At 38.6% G+C, this 19,926-nt stretch overlaps 2 protein-coding genes across 2 annotated transcripts; both read right to left on the bottom strand.

Moving 5' to 3' along the window:
• On the bottom strand, positions 721-6,270 carry LOC109229628 (cell division cycle protein 48 homolog). The gene is made up of 9 exons (XM_019395143.1): positions 6,163-6,270; positions 5,890-6,055; positions 4,268-4,496; positions 2,921-3,687; positions 2,619-2,840; positions 2,462-2,533; positions 2,057-2,338; positions 1,590-1,949; positions 721-1,258 (listed from the first exon to the last, which is right to left on the bottom strand). The coding sequence occupies exons 1-9, from the start codon at positions 6,189-6,191 to the stop codon at positions 965-967; spliced, it is 2,421 nt and encodes an 806-aa protein (XP_019250688.1). The 5' UTR covers positions 6,192-6,270; the 3' UTR covers positions 721-964.
• On the bottom strand, positions 8,817-12,567 carry LOC109229629 (39S ribosomal protein L41, mitochondrial-like). Its single transcript, XM_019395144.1, has 3 exons — positions 12,289-12,567; positions 11,385-11,449; positions 8,817-9,352 (listed from the first exon to the last, which is right to left on the bottom strand). The coding sequence occupies exons 1-3, from the start codon at positions 12,431-12,433 to the stop codon at positions 9,284-9,286; spliced, it is 279 nt and encodes a 92-aa protein (XP_019250689.1). The 5' UTR covers positions 12,434-12,567; the 3' UTR covers positions 8,817-9,283.

Here is a 19,926-nt window from a genome sequence, read left to right as displayed (position 1 = left end):
GATGAGGCGCGTGCAAAACACAACCGGATGCTTGCTTGGTTGTTCATGCCACGTCAGCAACAGGGTGGAATTAATAGTTTAGGGGGTAATAGAACCCCAAAAAGAAAAGGTGTGTAGTTGGTAGATGGGTCATAGAATGGGATGGATTTTATGCATTATCCCTTCTTTTTTTGTAATCTTTTTTGGAAAAATTGTATGTCATAGAATTTGATAAGTTTTTGGAAAAAAATTGAAGAAAAAATTTCAAGTTCTAAACCAATTTTTGGATGAATTTTTCTTTCTTCCACTCACAAAACTTCAACTTTTTTTCAAGTAAAATGCATATCCAAACACAAGCTCAACTTCCAAAAACTATTTTACACGCCGAACCCCTAATTCAAAACTCTACTCTGCCCTGTGTATACAGATCAAATATTATATTTTATACATATATATATATATATTAAATCTTAAATATTCTTGAACAGCTTCACTACAAGACTCTTGCTATTCCTTCTGTAACATTTATATGAGCGATACAAAAGAACTACTAAAGAAATTGATCTGGAATGTCCCACCCTATGGCCTATGTATATATGCAAAAAAATCGCAAAAAATCAAAGGAGAGTCGACATATAATATATATTACATATTAAAAAAAATTACCTACCTATACAGTATATTTTCACAAACTCATGAATAGTTGGATACATCTAGCAGGTATTATCGATCATGGTGCGCTTCACTCAACCAAAGGAAATTCACCTTTCATATGAGCAAAATATATTGCTGCAAATTTTCCTTTTCTAAATCTGTGAAATATCCAAAATAATATTACAAACTCTGAGCAATGAATGGAAACATTCAATCTGCTCCAAAGTTTCTTCAGTTGAATAATTAGCTCGGCCATTATACAGAGTTGTAAAACAATAAATAAGATATGAAAACAAGATATTTGATATCAATGGTATCAAGCTTTGATGATCTAACTATAGAGGTCATCTTCGTCCGCACCACCAGCAGAAGTTGCAAACGGATCAGCAGTTCCAGTGGCTCCAGTGCTCGCCTCAGGGAACCGGAACTCAGTGCCGAAACCTCTGGACTGCTGCAGTGTCTGAGCAAACGCCTGGTACTTGCGGATATCAGCATCACTGACGCTCCTCCTAGCATACTTCATTGATTCCTCGAAATGAGCAGGCTTGATCTCAGCTACCTCATCGTCAACATCTTCCTCCATTGCTTCCGGATTATCCTTTCTCCTTTTCTCCCTCTCAATATCCTGCAAACACAAAACACGACATTAGTTTTCTACTCCTGCTTTAGCAACTCCCTCTGTCCCAATTCAGGTAGCGTTATTTGACTCGGCACGGACTTTAAGAAAGAAAGGAAGACTTATGGTCTAAAACAAGCCACAAATATTTGTGTGGCTGTAAATCATCTCATTAAGAGAAAAAATATGAAGTTTAAAGTTAAATTGTTTCTAAATAAGTATGACACTCTTCTTGGAAGAGATTAAAAAGGAAAGTATGCCACGTAAATTGGGACAAAGGGTGTAATATCTATTCCCACAATAATTATCAATTGACAAGAAATGGAAATGGAAAACTTACTTTCTCAATGTTCTCTCGGATAGCGTATTTGCATGCACGTTGACAGATCTCTGTAATGTCAGCTCCGCTAAACCCTTGCGTATATTTTGCAAGAGCTCTTAGATCTATATCCTTAGAGAGAGGTGATTTCCGCAGGCATGCCTTGAAAATTTGATGGCGAGAATCCTCATCAGGGAGCGGAATGTAAATCAATTGGTCAAGACGACCAGGCCGCAGAAGTGCAGGATCAATAATGTCGGGTCTATTGGTGGCACCGATGATGAAAACAGTCTTCTTGGCATTCATACCATCCATTTCAGTGAGGAGCTGATTCAAAACTCTATCAGCAGCTCCTCCGGCATCTCCACTGCTACTTCCTCTCTGCAAAAGCCAAGTCATATTTAGCAACAAAAGCAAATAATCTGCAAAGAAGACATTGAATCTACTGTAGTAACGGTTTAATGGAACGTTGTTCCAACGAACAGCACCTGAGTAGCAATTGAGTCCAACTCATCAAAAAACAGGACACAAGGAGCAGACTGTCGAGCCTTGTCAAATATTTCTCTAACATTGGCTTCACTCTCTCCAAACCACATGGTAAGCAATTCTGGACCCTTAACACTAATGAAGTTGGCCTGGCATTCATTTGCAATAGCCTTCGCCAGCAAAGTTTTCCCACATCCAGGTGGCCCATAGAAGAGAACACCCTTTGAGGGAGACATACCAAACTTCTCGAACTTCTCCGGATGTTCCACTGGATATTGAACAGTCTACAGAACAAATTGAATTTAGATTTAATGATGTGAAGCGAATTAACAGGACTAGTAAATCACTACGGTAAATAGATCAACCCCTAATATGCAACACTATATGTTTATTATCCATAGAATTACCTCTTGGAGCTCACGCTTGACATTTTCAAGACCTCCAATATCCTCCCACGACACATTAGGAACTTCAACAACCTGTTCAACCAGACATACATAATTAGGAATCGAACAGAAGATGTGTAGCAGCAGAATCAGAGTATGCAAAGAAATTCACACTTACAGTTTCACGCAAAGCAGATGGATTGCTTGTCCCAAGGGCAGTTGAGAAGTGCTCGTTAGTCACAGCCATGGAGTTCAATATCTCCGCATCAATGGTTTCATCTTCCAAATCAATCACGTCCATCTTCTCTCTGATGCATTGAAGTGCAGCCTCAGTACACAAAGCTGCCAAATCAGCACCAACATAGCCATGTGTGTCTTTGCCAATTCTTTCCAAATCAACCTGCAAACATAGATCAAAATATTACCAAATTGCTCTTTTAAAAGTCAGAATACTAAAAAGTTTTGAAGATATGAAATTACATCTTCAGCAAGCTTCATGTTCTTTGTATGGATACGGAGCACCTCAAGGCGCCCAACTTCATCCGGGACACCAATGTCTATTTCCCTGTCAAATCTGCCGAACCTTCTTAGGGCGGGATCAATGCTATTAGGGCGATTAGTAGCACCCATGACAATCACATGGGCACGTGATTTGAGACCATCCATGAGAGTCAACAGTTGAGAAACAATCCTCCTCTCAACTTCTCCATTTGTCTTCTCACGTTTAGGAGCTATCGAATCAATTTCATCAATAAAGATAATTGAAGGTGCATTCTTCTCAGCTTCCTCAAATGCTTTCCTAAGATTGCTTTCACTTTCTCCAGCCAGTTTGGACATGATCTCTGGCCCATTAATACAGAAGAAGAATGCACCAGTCTCATTTGCAACTGCCCGAGCTATCAATGTCTTTCCTGATCCAGGAGGTCCATACAGAAGAATTCCTTTCGGAGGTTTCACTCCAATGGATTTGAAGAGTTGTGGATGCCTCAATGGAAGCTCAACAAGCTCGCGGATCTGAGCCATTTGTTTACGCACGCCACCAACATCATCATAACCAACCTCATCTAGCCGATTCTCATCTTCTCTGCTCACAGGTTCACCCTCACAAAATATCTCAGTATCTGGGGCGACAACACAGTATTCAGGAGGATCGGTCTCAATAACCTTGAATTCTACACTTCTCATTCCTCCTCTTACAAGAAATAGATCACCCTTCCTCACTGGTCGATATGCTTCAAGGAAATAGGCTGCAGTCAAATAAATAACACAAGGGAGACAAGAAGGATCAGCATTTGCATAAACAATTAGGCTCAAATGCGTTTATGACAGACTATCAAAAGCTCTCATTTTGCTACAGACAACACTAGCTTGTTTAAAGTCTTTAAGCCAATTATTTTAACAATGACTAGGAATTCTTTTTTATATGTAAACAATGACTAGGAATCAGAGGCTCATCCAAAAATACTATAATGGTTAAAGCTGAGTTTATTGTTTTCAACTCCTCAGTTCCAATACAAAAGCTTTCAACACTTGCAGATAAAACCCCACACAGAAAGAAAAAACCTTGAGAATCTGCTTCATGCAAATTAAACATAACAAAAGTCGCAACAGATTCTAAGTTAGAAGTTCAAATCTACCAAACTTATAAAAATAAAGTTCCAAAAGCAGGATATTGGCACAAAGTTTTTGTAGACATAGTGCTCATCAGAAGAATACCATCAGCTAACTAAAACCTAAACTCTACCAGAAGAACAATACATAATATCACGTATCCAAAAATGTTAATAAGCAATAAGCAAATAGATAGTAGAAATCTGAAACACTTACGTTTCAAGTAAGCATCAAATAGATTTCCAGTAACCCCTTCAATGGTGTCATCAATGGGAAGAATGTGCACACGTTTCCCGTACTTGACATCAGGACATTGATGCACAGAGACAACATCACCAAGCCGAACCCTAAGGTTATTTCTGACAACTTTGTTCATTCTAATCTTTGGCTCATCACAGGTGTCATCAGCAAGGGCAATGCAGATTGTATCTTTTCTTTTCTTTCCCTATACAATAAAATACAACGTTAAGAACTGAAAATCTTACGAATAAAACATCATCAACATATCACAGACTTCATACATCACCATAATAATACAAAGAAGCTACAGAACACACCAATTTCTCAAGCTTGCGGCATCAATTCTCAGAAAAGGAATAATATTTAGAACTAACTATACCAACTCATCATTTACACACCAAAAACAGACTGAAATAAAAAGGTCAATAAAGTAGATCAACAAAGGACACTAAACACTTATCATTATTTTACATGGTTTCTTTAGGCACTACAATATCTACGAGTGAGAAAAATAGAGACAGAACAACACAAAGAACTGGCCTTTTCAGCTTATATCACAAAACACATAGTCCTTGAGCTTATTTCACTAGCAAAATTGATTCCCAGCAAACAAGAAGCAAGGGCACCAAACTTCCCCTGAAAGCTGTTCACTGTTTTCCGCATCCTTAATCTTATAAAACCCTATAGCTAAGCACAAACAGGGATAAAAGCATCATCCATCAATAGAAAAATTGAAGAGCATTCAGAAACCAAAGAACCCCCAGGTCAAATTTCCAAGCAAATTTCCCAACCTTATTTAGGATTCTCAATTTTTCCACATTCTCCCGAACACTAGTCACAACCCCATTACAACCCTTGTCCCATAGTTGAGATTTACCTATAAGCTACCAAATTTACAAACTGCAGCTACCAAAACACTGGTAAAAGCAAAAACTTGAACAAATCATGGTAAAAATTGAACCTTTATCAAGATTGTATCCTCCAACCTGATTTAGAATACTCAATTTATCCATATTCTCCTAAACATTAGCCATAACCTCATTACAACCCTTGTCCCATTAGGTGAGATTTTACCCCTATGACAACAACAACAACAACAAACCCAAGTGTAATCCCATACCCCTACCTTTAACAAGGCAGAGGATGTTTCCGGAAGACCCTCGGCTCAGGAATTTTAGCCTAATGAGCTACCAAATTTACAAACTGCACCCACCAAACACAGTAAATACAAAATCATGGGTAAAATCCAACCTTTGTCAAGATTGTATCCCCTAACCTGATTTAGAATTCTCAATTATCCATATTCTCCTAAACATTAGCCACAACCTCATTACAACCCTTGTCCCATTAGGTGAGACTTTACCCCTATGACAACAACAACAACAATAACAATAACAATAACAACAACAACAACAACAACAACAAAAGACCCGGTGTAATCCCACAAGTGCGGTACAGGGAGGATAGTGTGTACGCCGACGACCTTAGGTTGCTTCCGGTAGACCCTCGGGTCAGGAATTTTACCCCTATGAGCTACCAAAATTACAAACTACACCCACCAAAACACAGTAAAACAAAATCATGGGTAAAAATCTAACCTTTATCAAGATTGTGTCACCACGAAAAAGCTGAAGTTTCTCCATAGTCTCAGGGTGAAGAGAGACAACAGAGTTATCATCATTGACTGCCTCATCAACAACAAGCCGATTTGGTGACTTCTTCCTTTCAAGAATTGCTGTACTATAATCCCTTTTAGTCCCTTTCCTACAAACATCACAGAAATAAAAAATCGAAAAATTTAGAAACCAAGAATCAAAATACAGGTACACCAACATAATTCTATACAAAAGATTTGATAATGGGGTACTTACGAATCAGAGGATTCAGCTTTGTTACTCATGATTTTTGAGTTCTGAGAGTTTTCAGAGGTTTCCTTTTTATTTGGCTAATGTTTTTTTTTAAGAGATCTGCTAATTGCGAGGGGTTATATATATAGGAATATAGAATAAAATAATCCGTTTCTTGTTAGGAAAGAAATGCTTTTTCCTTTTTTTACTACTTTTTCTCGCTTTTTTTGTTTTCTTTTCTTTTTCCTTTACCAATTATAATTTGATGTTGATGTTATTTTTTGGAATTATTTTCCTTGTTTTGGATTTATGTTAGAATTATTTAATGGGAATAACCGACCAATTATATAATGCCATGTCAACATTTTGCTAGCTTGGCATTCCCTTATTTGTTCACCAAACAAGTCACTCTAATAATTTAGTCTAAAAAAAGAAATAAAAATATAGTCAAATTTAATACTCATAATAATAAGTAGTTTATCATGTATTTTTGAAGTAAACAGTTTTTGAATTTCTTTTGTGGATGTAATATTTTAAGCCAATGAAAATAACCCGTTTGCTTGTAGTTTCAAAGATTCATAAATTTTTTAGTTTTTCAAAGTTGTTTATTTGAACTATTTTTTTTTATTTGCAAAACTAAGTTTTAAATCTTTCATATACTGTTAAAATTATTTTTTTCGGAAAAAAATTAAAACTAGTTGTTGAGTTTCTGAAAGATTTTAAATTTTTGAATTTGAGAATCTTTAACAAAAAGCTAATCCCTTTTTTTATGCATAAACAGTTCAAACCACATATTTAAAAAAAAAATAATAATAAAAAAAAAACTCAAAAACTGAATTTGCAAACAATAGTATCATCTCAAATTAGTCTCCAAAGGGATTAACGTTTGGCTTTTAAATAAACAATTCATAGGTATTAGAAACGTTTCCTTCAAATACAATATTCTAGAACGTTCCAACAAATTCTAGAATCCCATTTATCATAAATGGACAAATATTGTACATTTTTGCCTTTTAACGTAGATGACAAAGCACCAACCACTTGCAAGTAGATAGAAGTATGTATACCTACAAACTCATTTTTTATCGTGGTCGGAAGAGAAATTACCAAACGTCAAGCATTTTCTCACGCTTGGCGCTAATGATTCAAGCCAAACCCACCACCTACTTTAACTAAGGCCGGAAAGAATGCCCACCGAAGTTCAGATAAGGGAATGCTTTCCCCAACCATTAAAGAAAAGACTTGGCGAAGGGAGGGAGGTTCGGCGGGGAAGGAAAACACTTTCAGAGATCGAGAACTTTCTTTCATCGAAAACGAAGAAAACTGAGGATGAAAAAGTCTTTTTTTTATTTTGTCCAACTAATATTAATTTCTATTTTGTTCCACATTTTTCTTTCCATACTGCCCTATCCTTATTAGTTGTCAATAGTTTTATATTGTTTTGCATATAGGTAGTAAAGAATTTAAGGCACCTTTGCTTCTTATGCATTGCTTGGTAGATATTCCTCCACTGCTTTCAACAGTATTATTTCGGGAAACTTACACAAATATTCCATATAAATCTCAACTTACCAGCCTCTAGCCATTAGTCATAGACTTACCAAAACTAGTCAACAAAAATTGAAAACCCAAATAATAGGGTTCTTTCTATCAAAGAATCACATGCAAAAATCACCTTCCATATTTTTAAGGGTGATTAGCAACATTAGATACAAGACGGAAAAGAAATTTCATGGACGGGGTAGGAAATAAGGTGATGAAATATAAAAATCTATACAATATTCCAAAAATCTAAACAAAACAGGAACTTTTTCAATGGGTGTAGTTAAAATTCATTGAAATATATAGATAAGTCAATATATAAAATTTGAGGAAGATTGGAGGTGATTTGGACTAGTTTTGTATCAATATTCTTAATTAAATCGAGTTCAAAAAAGTCTTCTGCGACACATGTATCAAACATGTATCACGCATGTATCTCACACACAGGTTTACATGGATATACACGTGATACACAATTGATACAAATATGATACATATGCGATACACAAATGATACACATATCATTTTTTTCATGTTCAGCTTTTACTTCGAATTGTCAATTCAAACCACTTCAAAACTTCACCAAATCATCCCAAAAATGAGATTCAAGCTCCTTAAGTTGTGCCCAATCTATTCTAATAACACCCACTCAAAACAAAGCAAAAATTTGATATTTTTTTACTACAAATAGCTAATTGGCTAATTTGGCTAATATTAGTAATATTTTATCAATTGGCCAATTTTTGTAATGAGCTACTTATAAATGGACATAGCTGGTAATTTCCCTATTATGTTCTTGGAATCATATTATAAAGTCCACAACCACCAACTTTAACTATTTCCCAAGTTAGGCAGCTGAAATTCACATCCACTTCCTAGTAGGATCACAAGAAAGTAATTTAAAGAAGAAAAAAGACCACATCAAATAAATTAAAAAGAATCAGAGAAAAGTGCCGAGACGAAAAAATGTGGCAGGGCTTGCTCGGTGCACAAAGCATCCCGTGTTCACGTAGGGTCCGAGAAAGAGCCGCAACCCAAGGGATGTGATGCGAGCATTCTACCCTGATACAAGTGGTTGATTCCACAGCTTAAACCGGAGATCTATAAAGGCTTGAAACTTACAAAATGACAGGAGATTCATACAAATAGATGAACACCTTCACTAAATACATTAAAAGGCCTTTCTTCTACTAACTTTTTGTTCTTCCATTCATTCCCTGTGTGTTCTTCCCCCAATTCTTCCCAGTTTAACAAGGACTACTCTATAATAATACATAAATCCAGATCGCCTAATTGTTCACGCATAGCACCTGCGCCATTTCCAAGCACCAAATACATGCACAGAGAATGTGGTCTAAGAAAAAGATAAAGGAGTTGGCTGATGACACCGTCTAAACGCAACACTTTGTGCAAACGCGAGGGCGTCCCTTCTAATAAGGTTAACTGGTTAAGTAACATAAATGTTTGAATCTAAGAAGGAATGAGCTTATAAAACAGGAAATTGCATTTGGAAAACTTGGTGCACATTGAAAATCTGAAGCATAAAAGGAAGATTAGTAATAGTTGTTTGAGCAAGCACATCCCACTCAGCTTTTTGAAAGAATCATTTAGCAGCATCAGCAGCCCCCATAGATTGAGTTTCTCTAACACACTGAGATACATATGGCTTCAGCTGCAAACATACCAAGGATAATTAACATGAGCACAAGCTATCAACAGCACGAGTAACTCTAATCCCAGTATAAAGGGACTTAAACAGTAATAATTGATAGGCCTCATAATCTCCTTTGAGAAAAAATCTTAGTTCCTTTTCTTTTCTTTTTTTCTTTTTTTCTTTTTTCATTTTTGATCAGTAAGACATTGAGAAACAGCTGATCATTAAAGGGGAGTCTTGGCGTAACTGGTAAAGTTGTTGCATGTAACTAGGAGGTCACGAGTTCGAGCAGTGGAAACAGCCTCTTGCAGAAATGCAGGGTAAGATTGCATACAATAGACCCTTGTGGTCCGTCCATTCCCCGGACCCTACGCAAGCGGGAGCTTAGTGCACCGGGCTGCTTTTTTAAGACATTGAGAAACAATCTTAGTTAAAGTTACTCTTCAAAATTCGGTCACCACCTCCGTGATAACAAAGACAGCCTCCGGAAATGTTGCTTGCTCATCTATATCCAGTACAACTTGTTTGGATAAAGAAGATGTGCCATACGTCTTAAAGAATATCTTAACTCACCAAATATTATTAGTCGTAGCTACCGAATTAAATTTGTTAGAGATTAAACAAGCAAAAAGGAAACACAGCAAAACTTAATTTACAAAATCCAACTTAACAATCCAAAGCAAACCACAAGGTTAAAAAGTGCAGCACCATAGCCAACATAAACGATTCATACCTCAAAAGTCTCCTCAACCACTACCACTACGCATAGCAGTCAATTCAACTTTTTAATCACGTTAAAAGTCCTCTTCAACAAAATTTTCCCATGATGGACAAACAACCTCTAAACACCTAAGTAGATGTCAATTGGCTATCAATACGAAAAGCGAACCAAATGTTCTTTTTCTCTTTTGTCTCCAAATCCTCCAAAATATACTCAAAGGCTTGACTTCCATGGGGAAGTGCCAGGGAGAATATGACCGTCAGAGGAGAGTGACAGTGTACTCATACGAGCTTATATGACGGTAGTAGAAAGAATCTGGCACCAGACTGGACTCGCTACTGTAGTGTGACTCAAGCCCAGCAAGACGCGACCTATTGAAGATTTCACGCATCTGAACACACCAGGAAGAGAGGCTGAATTTTCGGTGACTAATTTACACATGCCAGCTCTTACATCTGGGTAAAAGCATTCAAGGGATCGACTCCCCTAGATTTCATCCATCTTGATGCGACTCGACTCCGATGAGGCGATGACTGTAAAGTGGGCAGATTCTCAAAAACAGCAATGGCTAGTGAGAAAGGCGCACTCCGTTTTACAATTAAGGAAGTTGTGCCATGTCTTTCAAAGAAGTTCTTGCCTGGCCAGGAGCTGGAATGGACGCCAGAGACTCGATGCGGGAAAAGAACCTTCTTTCACACTCTCAATCCAACACGGTCAAAAGAGGAAGAATTTCCCGAAAACTTGTTTGTAGGAAGCTTTACGATTTTAGGTATCTTCTACGCTCTCTCCAAGAGACTGACTCTAGATGAATAGGAATTGGCATCTTATACTCTTTGATCTCTACTCCACCTATATATTTGGGCATGTCTAAGTAAAAGATCAAATACCAAAACCTCACTATCACATTTCTCTAAGCCCCCAACTACATAGAGAGAAGAACAGTTCACAAATCTATTCTATTACCTTTGAACTGTCAAAAATAAAGATGAAACAAACGAAACCAACTCAAACTCAAACTATTTGCCTCTCTTTTAGCTCTTAGCGAACATATTGTGATATCCTTTATCGTTTTACTTTCTGATCCAAGAGAAACTTCAAGTCAGGAAATTGGCATTACTTCTGCCAATGCCAACTTTAAGAGCATAAAAGAACAGCGGCCCGAAGGGCAATCTGTTCCTTTCTGAATGAAATCGCATATATGTCATTCCATGCTTAACAGGCTATTAGAGTTTCTGCATCTTTTTGCTTTTTTCTTTTGGAGCATTCTGTTTTTAATCCAAAAACGATAGCTAAAACATAACTTTTGAAAAAAAATTAAAACCTTAGTACCTGAAAATCCCTCAAATTTAGAACTACATAATTTGGTAGTTTTTCTTGCACAAGAACATAACCACCTGCAGAAAAGAGAAGATGATAACCGGAAAATTTCATGAACATCCAAATGTAGAACTTTAAAACAACAAATTTTTTAAAGAAGGCAACTAAGCAAGCAAAATGATTTGGAAGAAAAAATTTCTAGTTACCAACATTAATAAGGACTCACTAAACCACTTAATCAAAATCAAGACTTTTATAGCTCAGTCAATGTAACAACCCAGTCCACTAGTGATATTGTCCGCTTTGGGCCTAAGCCTGCAAGGCTTTAAAGTACGTCACTAGGGTCTACGGCTTGTTTACTTATACAACCCCTCTTAGTGATTCTGCGTCATAGCTGATGTTTGCCCCAGCATCGTTCAAGGTTGCACGTGGAGTGACTTTGATACCATATGTAACTGCCCAGCCCACTAGTGATATTGTCCGCTTTGGGCCTAGGCCCGCACGGCTTTAAATTGCATCACTAGGGTCTAAGACTTACTTACTTATATATCCAGCATCTTTTCCGTATTTTGTCACACTCAATCAATCAATCAACCAAACTAGGGTATCCATGCTGCTCTATTGTGATCTATTTCATTTCAATACCAAATAACTGTAAGCTCCCATATCCCGTTTCAAGCCCAAACAAAGATCAACTATTGAAATAATCACAACATGAGAAATCCTCTCTAATAGCTCAGCAATAATCATAAATCAGCAGCCCTATAGCTCCCCTAAATCAATAGAAAGGACAAAAGGGGTTCTAAATCCAATCAAAAGACACAACATTTCCAAGCCCAATTCCAATAACACTAAAGTGCTAGTCTCAAACACTAAAAAGATAGTATAAACCCAAAAAAAGGTGTCAAAAGAATACCTTTACGAGTATGAAAACCAGTGGGCTTGCAATTCTTTCCTTTGTAGTAATTTCTTGGACCCCTTTTAGCAGTAAGAATGTCAAGAGACGCTGTGCTCTTCTTTCTGAAAGCTCTCCCTATACCCAGTAGCAATCCCAGTGCCATTTTCTCCTCAACGGAATTTTAGAAGATGTATTTAGAAGGGGAAAAAAAAGAGTGAAAAACTATAGAATCTGCATTTTGCTGGGGCTCTTTAGGCGCTTCCAAAGGGTTTTGGCCTTCTTTTTTGCCATGTCTACGAGAAAAAAAAAACCAGAAATAGCCATATTTACAAATAATTTCAAAACTAATGGAAATTTAGTCACTTTTTCATGTAAAGATATCATCCGAATAAAAATACTCTTAAAAATTTGAAAAAATTTCAGCATAGTATGCTAGAGTTCGAATTTTTTACATATAAGATTCCAGTATAATATACAGAAACTTCTATAATATGCTAGAGTTCCAACATAATATGTGGAAAGTTTAAATGGAGAAGCTCCATAATCCAGCATATTATGCTTGAATTTTCCGTGCTGGAGTTCCAACATAATATGTTAAAATCCATAATCTAGCATATTATGCTGAAACTTTTCGCGTTTCAGCAAAACACTAGCTATTTTGTAATGACTGTGCAGACGCTGGCTATTTTTTTATTACCAGTCCGAAAACTGGCTAAGCCGTGCTATTTTCACCATGTCGACTACATCAGAAGAAAAATTTATATCACTAACACCCCATATGTTTTTCATTTGCCACTTGTACACTTGTAGTTTTATAAGTAGGTATGGACATACTTTAGTGACGACGCAAATTTTGTATGTTGGTGGCTTGGTGCACGTATGGATTGGCTCTCTTACAAAGGTTGCGGTAGAGTGGTAAATACTCCTTCATACTTAATCAAAGATCTCGGTTCGAGCCTTAATTATGAAAACGCCTTTATTAGGGAGCGATTTATGAGAGATCCTTTGCCATGCATGATATGAGTGTTAGAACACTGTATTCAAAATCAGTAAATCAACAAACGTTAGTTTAAAAAACCAAAGCAGAAAAAATTTCGAGCCCACAAGTTTTTTGTGTTTCCTTAAGGAATTTAATCCCCTCACAATGCCCAAGGTTGCGGATTAATTCCTCCCAGGATAGAACGGAATAACTATTCTGTGATAGCGGTACTTCAAATCTCAGAATATCGACGAACTCAAATGGCGGAGAAAATCACACAAAGTGCTTACGTTTTGTTTTTGAAAAAACAATGCAGAATGCATAAGTTTGAGGGGAGAGATTTCAGATTTTTCGGTGGTCGAAAATGAAGCTAAGCCTCTCTATTTATAGCCAGCAAGGTTGAGTCCCAGGTGCAAAGGTGCCTGTTCAATGATAAGGTATCTATTCAGCTATTGAATGGAACGTTTTTGGTGTTTATTCAGTTGTTGGTCGTGAAATACCGCGATCTTCCAACGCGCGAAAATATTTAGAAAAGAAAATGTTAAATGATGGAAAAGAAAAATAAATTTGGTCCAAAAAATTATCAATCTATCATATCAATTAACCAAATCCGAATCTCAATCCGAAGCTGAGTCGAGCGAGCGACGACGACGACGGCGCGAGGCACCACTTCTTTCCTAACTCTTTAAGAGCTAGAAGATGAGCTTCTCTATATATATACACAAAGATTTTCTTTCCTTCTTCTAATAAGGGATAAAGTGCATTAGTAAAGTGAACTAATTCAAAATTTCGCTTCCCTCCATTTCTTTTCCCGCCATTTTTCATTCACACCTCTTTTGTTATTAATAACAAAACCCAACAATGCCCCACATGAATGGGGAATGGCTATCCAAAACAAATATACATGGAAAACTGTGTGTGATTCACAAGTAAGGATTAATCGCATCTGGATAAGTAGGTTTCCCTTTGAACTTTCCATAGTGAACATATGTCGGATATACTCGATCAATCGGTAGATTTGATATCTTTGAACCGTCGAACTTTAGTGTATACCTAGACAGCCATATGTCACAAAATCAACCTTTAGCCGTCTTTGGTTCTCATTGTTGTGTTCGTTTCAGCCATGAACACCGCCTGGTTTCATGAATGCGTAGAGAACTGGCCTAACAACACTCTCCTTGAAGCGGCTTATACTTCACACTCATATAGGTGATTCCTAAACGTGTTATCCCGTAGATACACTATTTGATATACCCCGTATCAAACTTAGAAACCATTAAAAAGTCCTAACACTTTATCCTTGGTACTGAACATTGTCTTCATCATGAGAATGGACCAAAATTTTATTTGACAATGTTGAACCGTCACTAATGACTTTGTTTGATCTCCTTGAACCTAGATCTTGGGATCTCCAGTCTTCTTGGTAGATTTGCTGCCATAGTGACTTGTCCTCGGCCATAGTCCCATTCCTTTTGATGATTTCTCAACCGCCTCTCTAGGTAGGCCTTTTGTAAGCAGATCTGATACATTATCTTTTGACTTTACATAGTCAATTGTGATAATTCCACTAGAGAGTAGTTGTCTAACGGTATTATGCCTTCGTCGAATGTGACGAGATTTTCCGTTATACATAACGCTCCCAGCCCTTCCTATTGCTGCTTGACTGTCACAATGTGTCACGACCCGGATTTCCCCACCCTCGGGGGTCGTGATGGTGCCTACTCGTAGAAGCTAGGCAAGCCACAAATCATAAACTCCTACCTACTTATTTTAAATCCTTTTATCAATCATAACAAAAAAGCGTTAAATATTTAAATGACAGCGGAATATGAAATTAAAGCGGAAGACTTAAATTAAATAAGCTGGAAAATAATGCGGAATTCAACATGTGCCTCTACCCAAGAATTGGTGTCACATCATCCACGGACTACTAAGAGTACTAAGTACAATCGTTTGAAAGAAATATAACGTTATTTGTCTCGAAAACATGAGATAACAGAATAAAATATAAGATAGAGGAGACGCCGGGCCTGCGGACGCGTACAAGGCTACCTCGGAGTCTCGGTGGACCGAAGGCTGGCTCCCGAGCTACTGCTGCTGTCCGGGGCCTGGATCTGTGCAAAAGAGCACAGAGTGTAGTATCAGCACAACCAACCCCATGTGCTGGTAAGTGCCTAGCCTAACCTCGGTGAAGTAGTGACGAGGCTAGGACCAGACTACCAAATAAACCTATGCAGTTATATAATGTACAGCGAAAAGTAAAGCAGGAATAAACAAGTAAGGACGGGAGGGGGAAACATGTTGCGGGGAGATAACAGTTGAAACAGAATCTAAAGAGAATTTTTCAGGAAACCAAAATTCAACTTCTAACAAGGATAAGGAAAACAAAGGCAGGTTTCACTCTCGATTCACAACTCGTTGCAGGCGTGCAACCCGATCCCATTTTATTATATCTCGTGGTAGGCGTACCACCCGCTCCCATTTTACTAAATCTCGTGGTAGGCGTACCACCCGCTCCCATTTCATTAAATCTATAGTTCTTCCAAATGAAATTTACTCCAACAAACGCAACAATTAATACGATTTCATAAGACTACAAGTACACAATAATTATGAATCACTGAGGAAAACAAGTAATGACAAGTAGCAATTAATTACGGACTTTAAGGAGCAAATAGGCAATTTAATATTTAGTATGCTAAATGTCAAGTAGCAATTAAGTCACATAAACATGTAGCAATTATAGCATAAATCCAAGGCATAATGTTGCGCAAGGATACCTCGAGCCAATAATAACAAGTAACACAATAAAGGATAATGCCAACATAAAGAATCACAGTAATAGTGGAATAAGACAATTAATGCACTTGAACCGATAACAACAAGAAAATCAGTAAATAAAAGTAAAGGACAACATAACTCAATTATCAGCAAGAATCAGGAAAATCAAAGACAAGTGCACGGCATCACCCTTCGTGCTTTTACACTCTTTCCTCACCAAAGCAATTAGAATAATAAAATGTGCACGGCATCACCCTTCGTGCTTTTACTCTCTTTCCTCACCGAAGCAATTAGAATAATAAAATGTGCACGGCATCACCCTTCGTGCTTTTACTCTCTTTCCTCACATATAATCAATAGAATTGGCACGGAATGGTACATCGTGCGGCACGACATCACCCTTCGTGCTTTACACTCTTTCCTCACAATAGCAAACAATGCACGGCATCACTCTTCGTGCTTTAACACTCTTCCTCACCCAAACAACAATCACAAACAAGGGCAAGGAAAATAAACAAGAACATATAGGAATCCCGGCAAGGGAACAACGATTTAACAATTAAATCCCGGCAAGGGAGCAACAAGTAAATAATTAAATCCCGGCAAGGGAACAACAATTAAATAATTAAATCCCGGCAAGGGAACATTTAAATAACTCTTTCTCTATCTTTGACTTGTACTTCATAACTCACTTTACCACTTGAGCCAATGCTCCAAAGGGTTCAATCATCTCATATACTTTCACAATTCATAATATAACTCGAGCCAATGCTCCAAAATGTTCAAAGGTCTAAAATCTTTCCACAAACTTTTCACAACAACTAGAAATCATCACCAAAGCATGAAGAATACAACGAAATCATGAAAATCACAATATAAGACTCACGGTCATACTTGACACCAATGTATAGATACTCGTCACCATGCCTATACGTCGTACTCAACAATTATCACATAGCAAATAGGACTCAACTCCTAATCCCTCAAGCTAAGGTTAGACCAAACACTTACCTCGATGCCTTGAACACAACTCAAGTCTCAATTATAGCTTTACCCCTTGATTCCACCGCCAATTCGCTCGTATCTAATCACAAATTACTTAATTACATCAATAAGTGCTAAATGAATCAACCCCAATGCATGAATATGAGTTTTCCAAAGTTTTACCCAAAAAGGTCAAAATTGCCCCCGGGCCCACATGGTCAAAACCCGAGGTTCGAACCAAACCCATTCCCCCACGAACTCAAATATATAATTTGTTTTGAAATCGGACCTCAAATTGAGGTCCAAATCCCCAATTTTTTTGAAAAACCTAGGTTCTACCCAAAACATCCAATTTTCCCCATGAAAATATTTGATTTTAAGTTGAAATCATGTTAAAAGATGTTAAGGAGTGAAGAAAATAAGTTAGAAATCACTTACCAATCGTTTTGGAGAAGAAAGGTTGTTTGAAAAATCGCCTCTTATGTTTTTAGGGTGTTGAAAAATGAAAAATGACTGAAAATCCTGTCTATTTATACCCCTCTCAGGACCCCTGTGCGGACCGCACAAAACGGACCGCGGGCGCACAGCCCTTCCTGAGACCCTGTGCGGACCGCACAAAACGGACCGCGGCCGCACAGCCCTGTTCCTGAGGGTATAGTCTCTGGACCTTGCTGTGCGGACCGCGTGAAATCGACTGCGGCCGCACACCCTCCACCGCGGACCGCACAAAGTCGACCGCAGACCGCACTAGCGGGTTCAGAGATCTGCAATTTCTCTGAACCTGCAACATCTGAGATTTTTAAGCCTAAGACATCCCGGAACCTACCCGAAACTCACCCGAGCCCTCGGAACTCCAAACCAAGCATACGTACTAACTCAATAACATCATACGAACTTATTCGTGCGATCAAATCGCCAAAATAACATCATAAATATCGAATTAAACCTCAAAATCCATGAATTCTTTCAAACTTCATAAAACATCAAATTTTCCAATTTAGGTCCGAATCACGTCAAACGACGTCTGTTTTTCATCAATTTCACAGGAATGACTTAAACCATATATAAGACATGTACCGGGCGCCGGAACCAAAATACGGGCCCGATACCAACACGTTCTAATCAATTTTCATTTCAAATTTCCTTAAACAATTTCAGAAAATAATTTTACAAAAAAATTCATTTCTCGGGCTTGGGACCTCGGAATTCGATTCCGGCATACACCCAAGTCCCATATTTTCCTGCGGACCCTCCGGGACCGTCAAATCACGGGTCCAGGTCTGTTTATCTAAAATGTTGACCAAGGTCAAATTTATTCATTTTAACATCAAAACTTAGCGTTTTTCACAGAGTTTCATATTTAAGCTTTTCGGCTACGCGCCCGGACTACGTACGCAAATCGAGGCGACTCTAAAGGAGGTTTTCAAGGCCTCGGAGACACAGAATTCAATTAAAAACAGGTGATGACCCTTTGGGTCGTCATAATCTCCACCTCTAAAACAACCGTTCGTCCTCGAACAGACAGAAGAAGGAATTACCTGAGTCAGGGAAAAAATAAGGATAACGGCTCCGCATATTGGACTCGGACTCCCAGGTCGATGCCTCAGGAGGCTGACCTCTCCATTAGACACGAACAGAAGGGAAACTCTTCGATCTCAACTGACGAATCTGCCAGTCTAGAATAGCTACCGGCTCCTCCTCATAAGACAAGTCCTTGTCCAACTGGACAGTGCTGAAATCTAACACGTGGGCTGGATTGTCGTGATACCTCCGAAGCATGGACACATGAAACACTGGATGCACGGCTGATAAGCTCGGTGGCAAAGCAAGTCTATAAGCCACCTCTCCCACTCGATCAAGAATCTCAATCGGACGAATGAACCTAGGGCTAAGCTTGCCCTTCTTCCCAAATCTCATCACGCCCTTCATAGGAGACACTCGGAGCAATACTCGCTCACCAACCATAAAAACCACATCTCGAACCTTGCGGTCTGCATAGCTCTTTTGCCTGGACTGAGCTGTACGAAGCCTATCCTGAATGATCCTGACCTTTTCCAAGGCCTCCTGAACCAGATCTGTACCCAACAATCGAGCCTCTCCCGGCTCAAACCAACCAACCGGAGACCGACACCGCCTACCATATAAAGCCTCATAAGGAGCCATCTGGATACTCGACTGGTAGTTGTTGTCGTAGGCAAACTCCGCCAAAGGCAAAAACTGATCCCACGAACCTCCAAAGTCAATGACACAAACTCGGAGCATATCCTCCAAAATCTGAATAGCCCGCTCGGACTGTCCGTCCGTATGGGGATGAAATACTGTGCTCAACCCAACTCGCATGCCCAACTCTCGCTGAACTGCTCTCCAGAAGCGCGAGATAAACTGCGTGACCCGGTCCGAAATGATAGATACGGGCACACCATGAAGACGAACAATCCCCCGAATGTAGATCTCAGCTAACCTCTCGGATGAATAGGAGACTGCCACAGGAATGAAATGCAGTGACTTCCTACTCAAAGCATCGGCCACCACATTGGCCTTCCTCGGATGATTAAAAATGGTGATATCATAATCCTTCAACAACTCCAACCACCTCCTCTGCCTCAAATTCAACTCCTTTTGCTTGAACAAATACTGAAGACTCTTGTGATCCGTGAACACCTCACATGCCACGCCATACAGATAATGCCTCCAAATCTTCAATGCGTGAACTATGGCTGCCAACTCCAAATCATGAACCGGATAGTTCTTCTCATGAATCTTTAACTGCCGCGAAGCATAGGCAATAGCCTAGCCATCCTGCATCATCACTGCACCAAGTCTAATACGAGATGCACCACAATAAACTGTATAAGGCCCGGAACCTGTGGGCAAAACCAACACCGGTGCCGTAGTCAGAGCAATCTTGAGCT

Source organism: Nicotiana attenuata, chromosome 7 (assembly GCF_001879085.1).
Source record: "Nicotiana attenuata strain UT chromosome 7, NIATTr2, whole genome shotgun sequence".
NCBI lineage: Eukaryota > Viridiplantae > Streptophyta > Magnoliopsida > Solanales > Solanaceae > Nicotiana > Nicotiana attenuata.
This window is presented reverse-complemented; position numbering and strand designations above follow the sequence as displayed.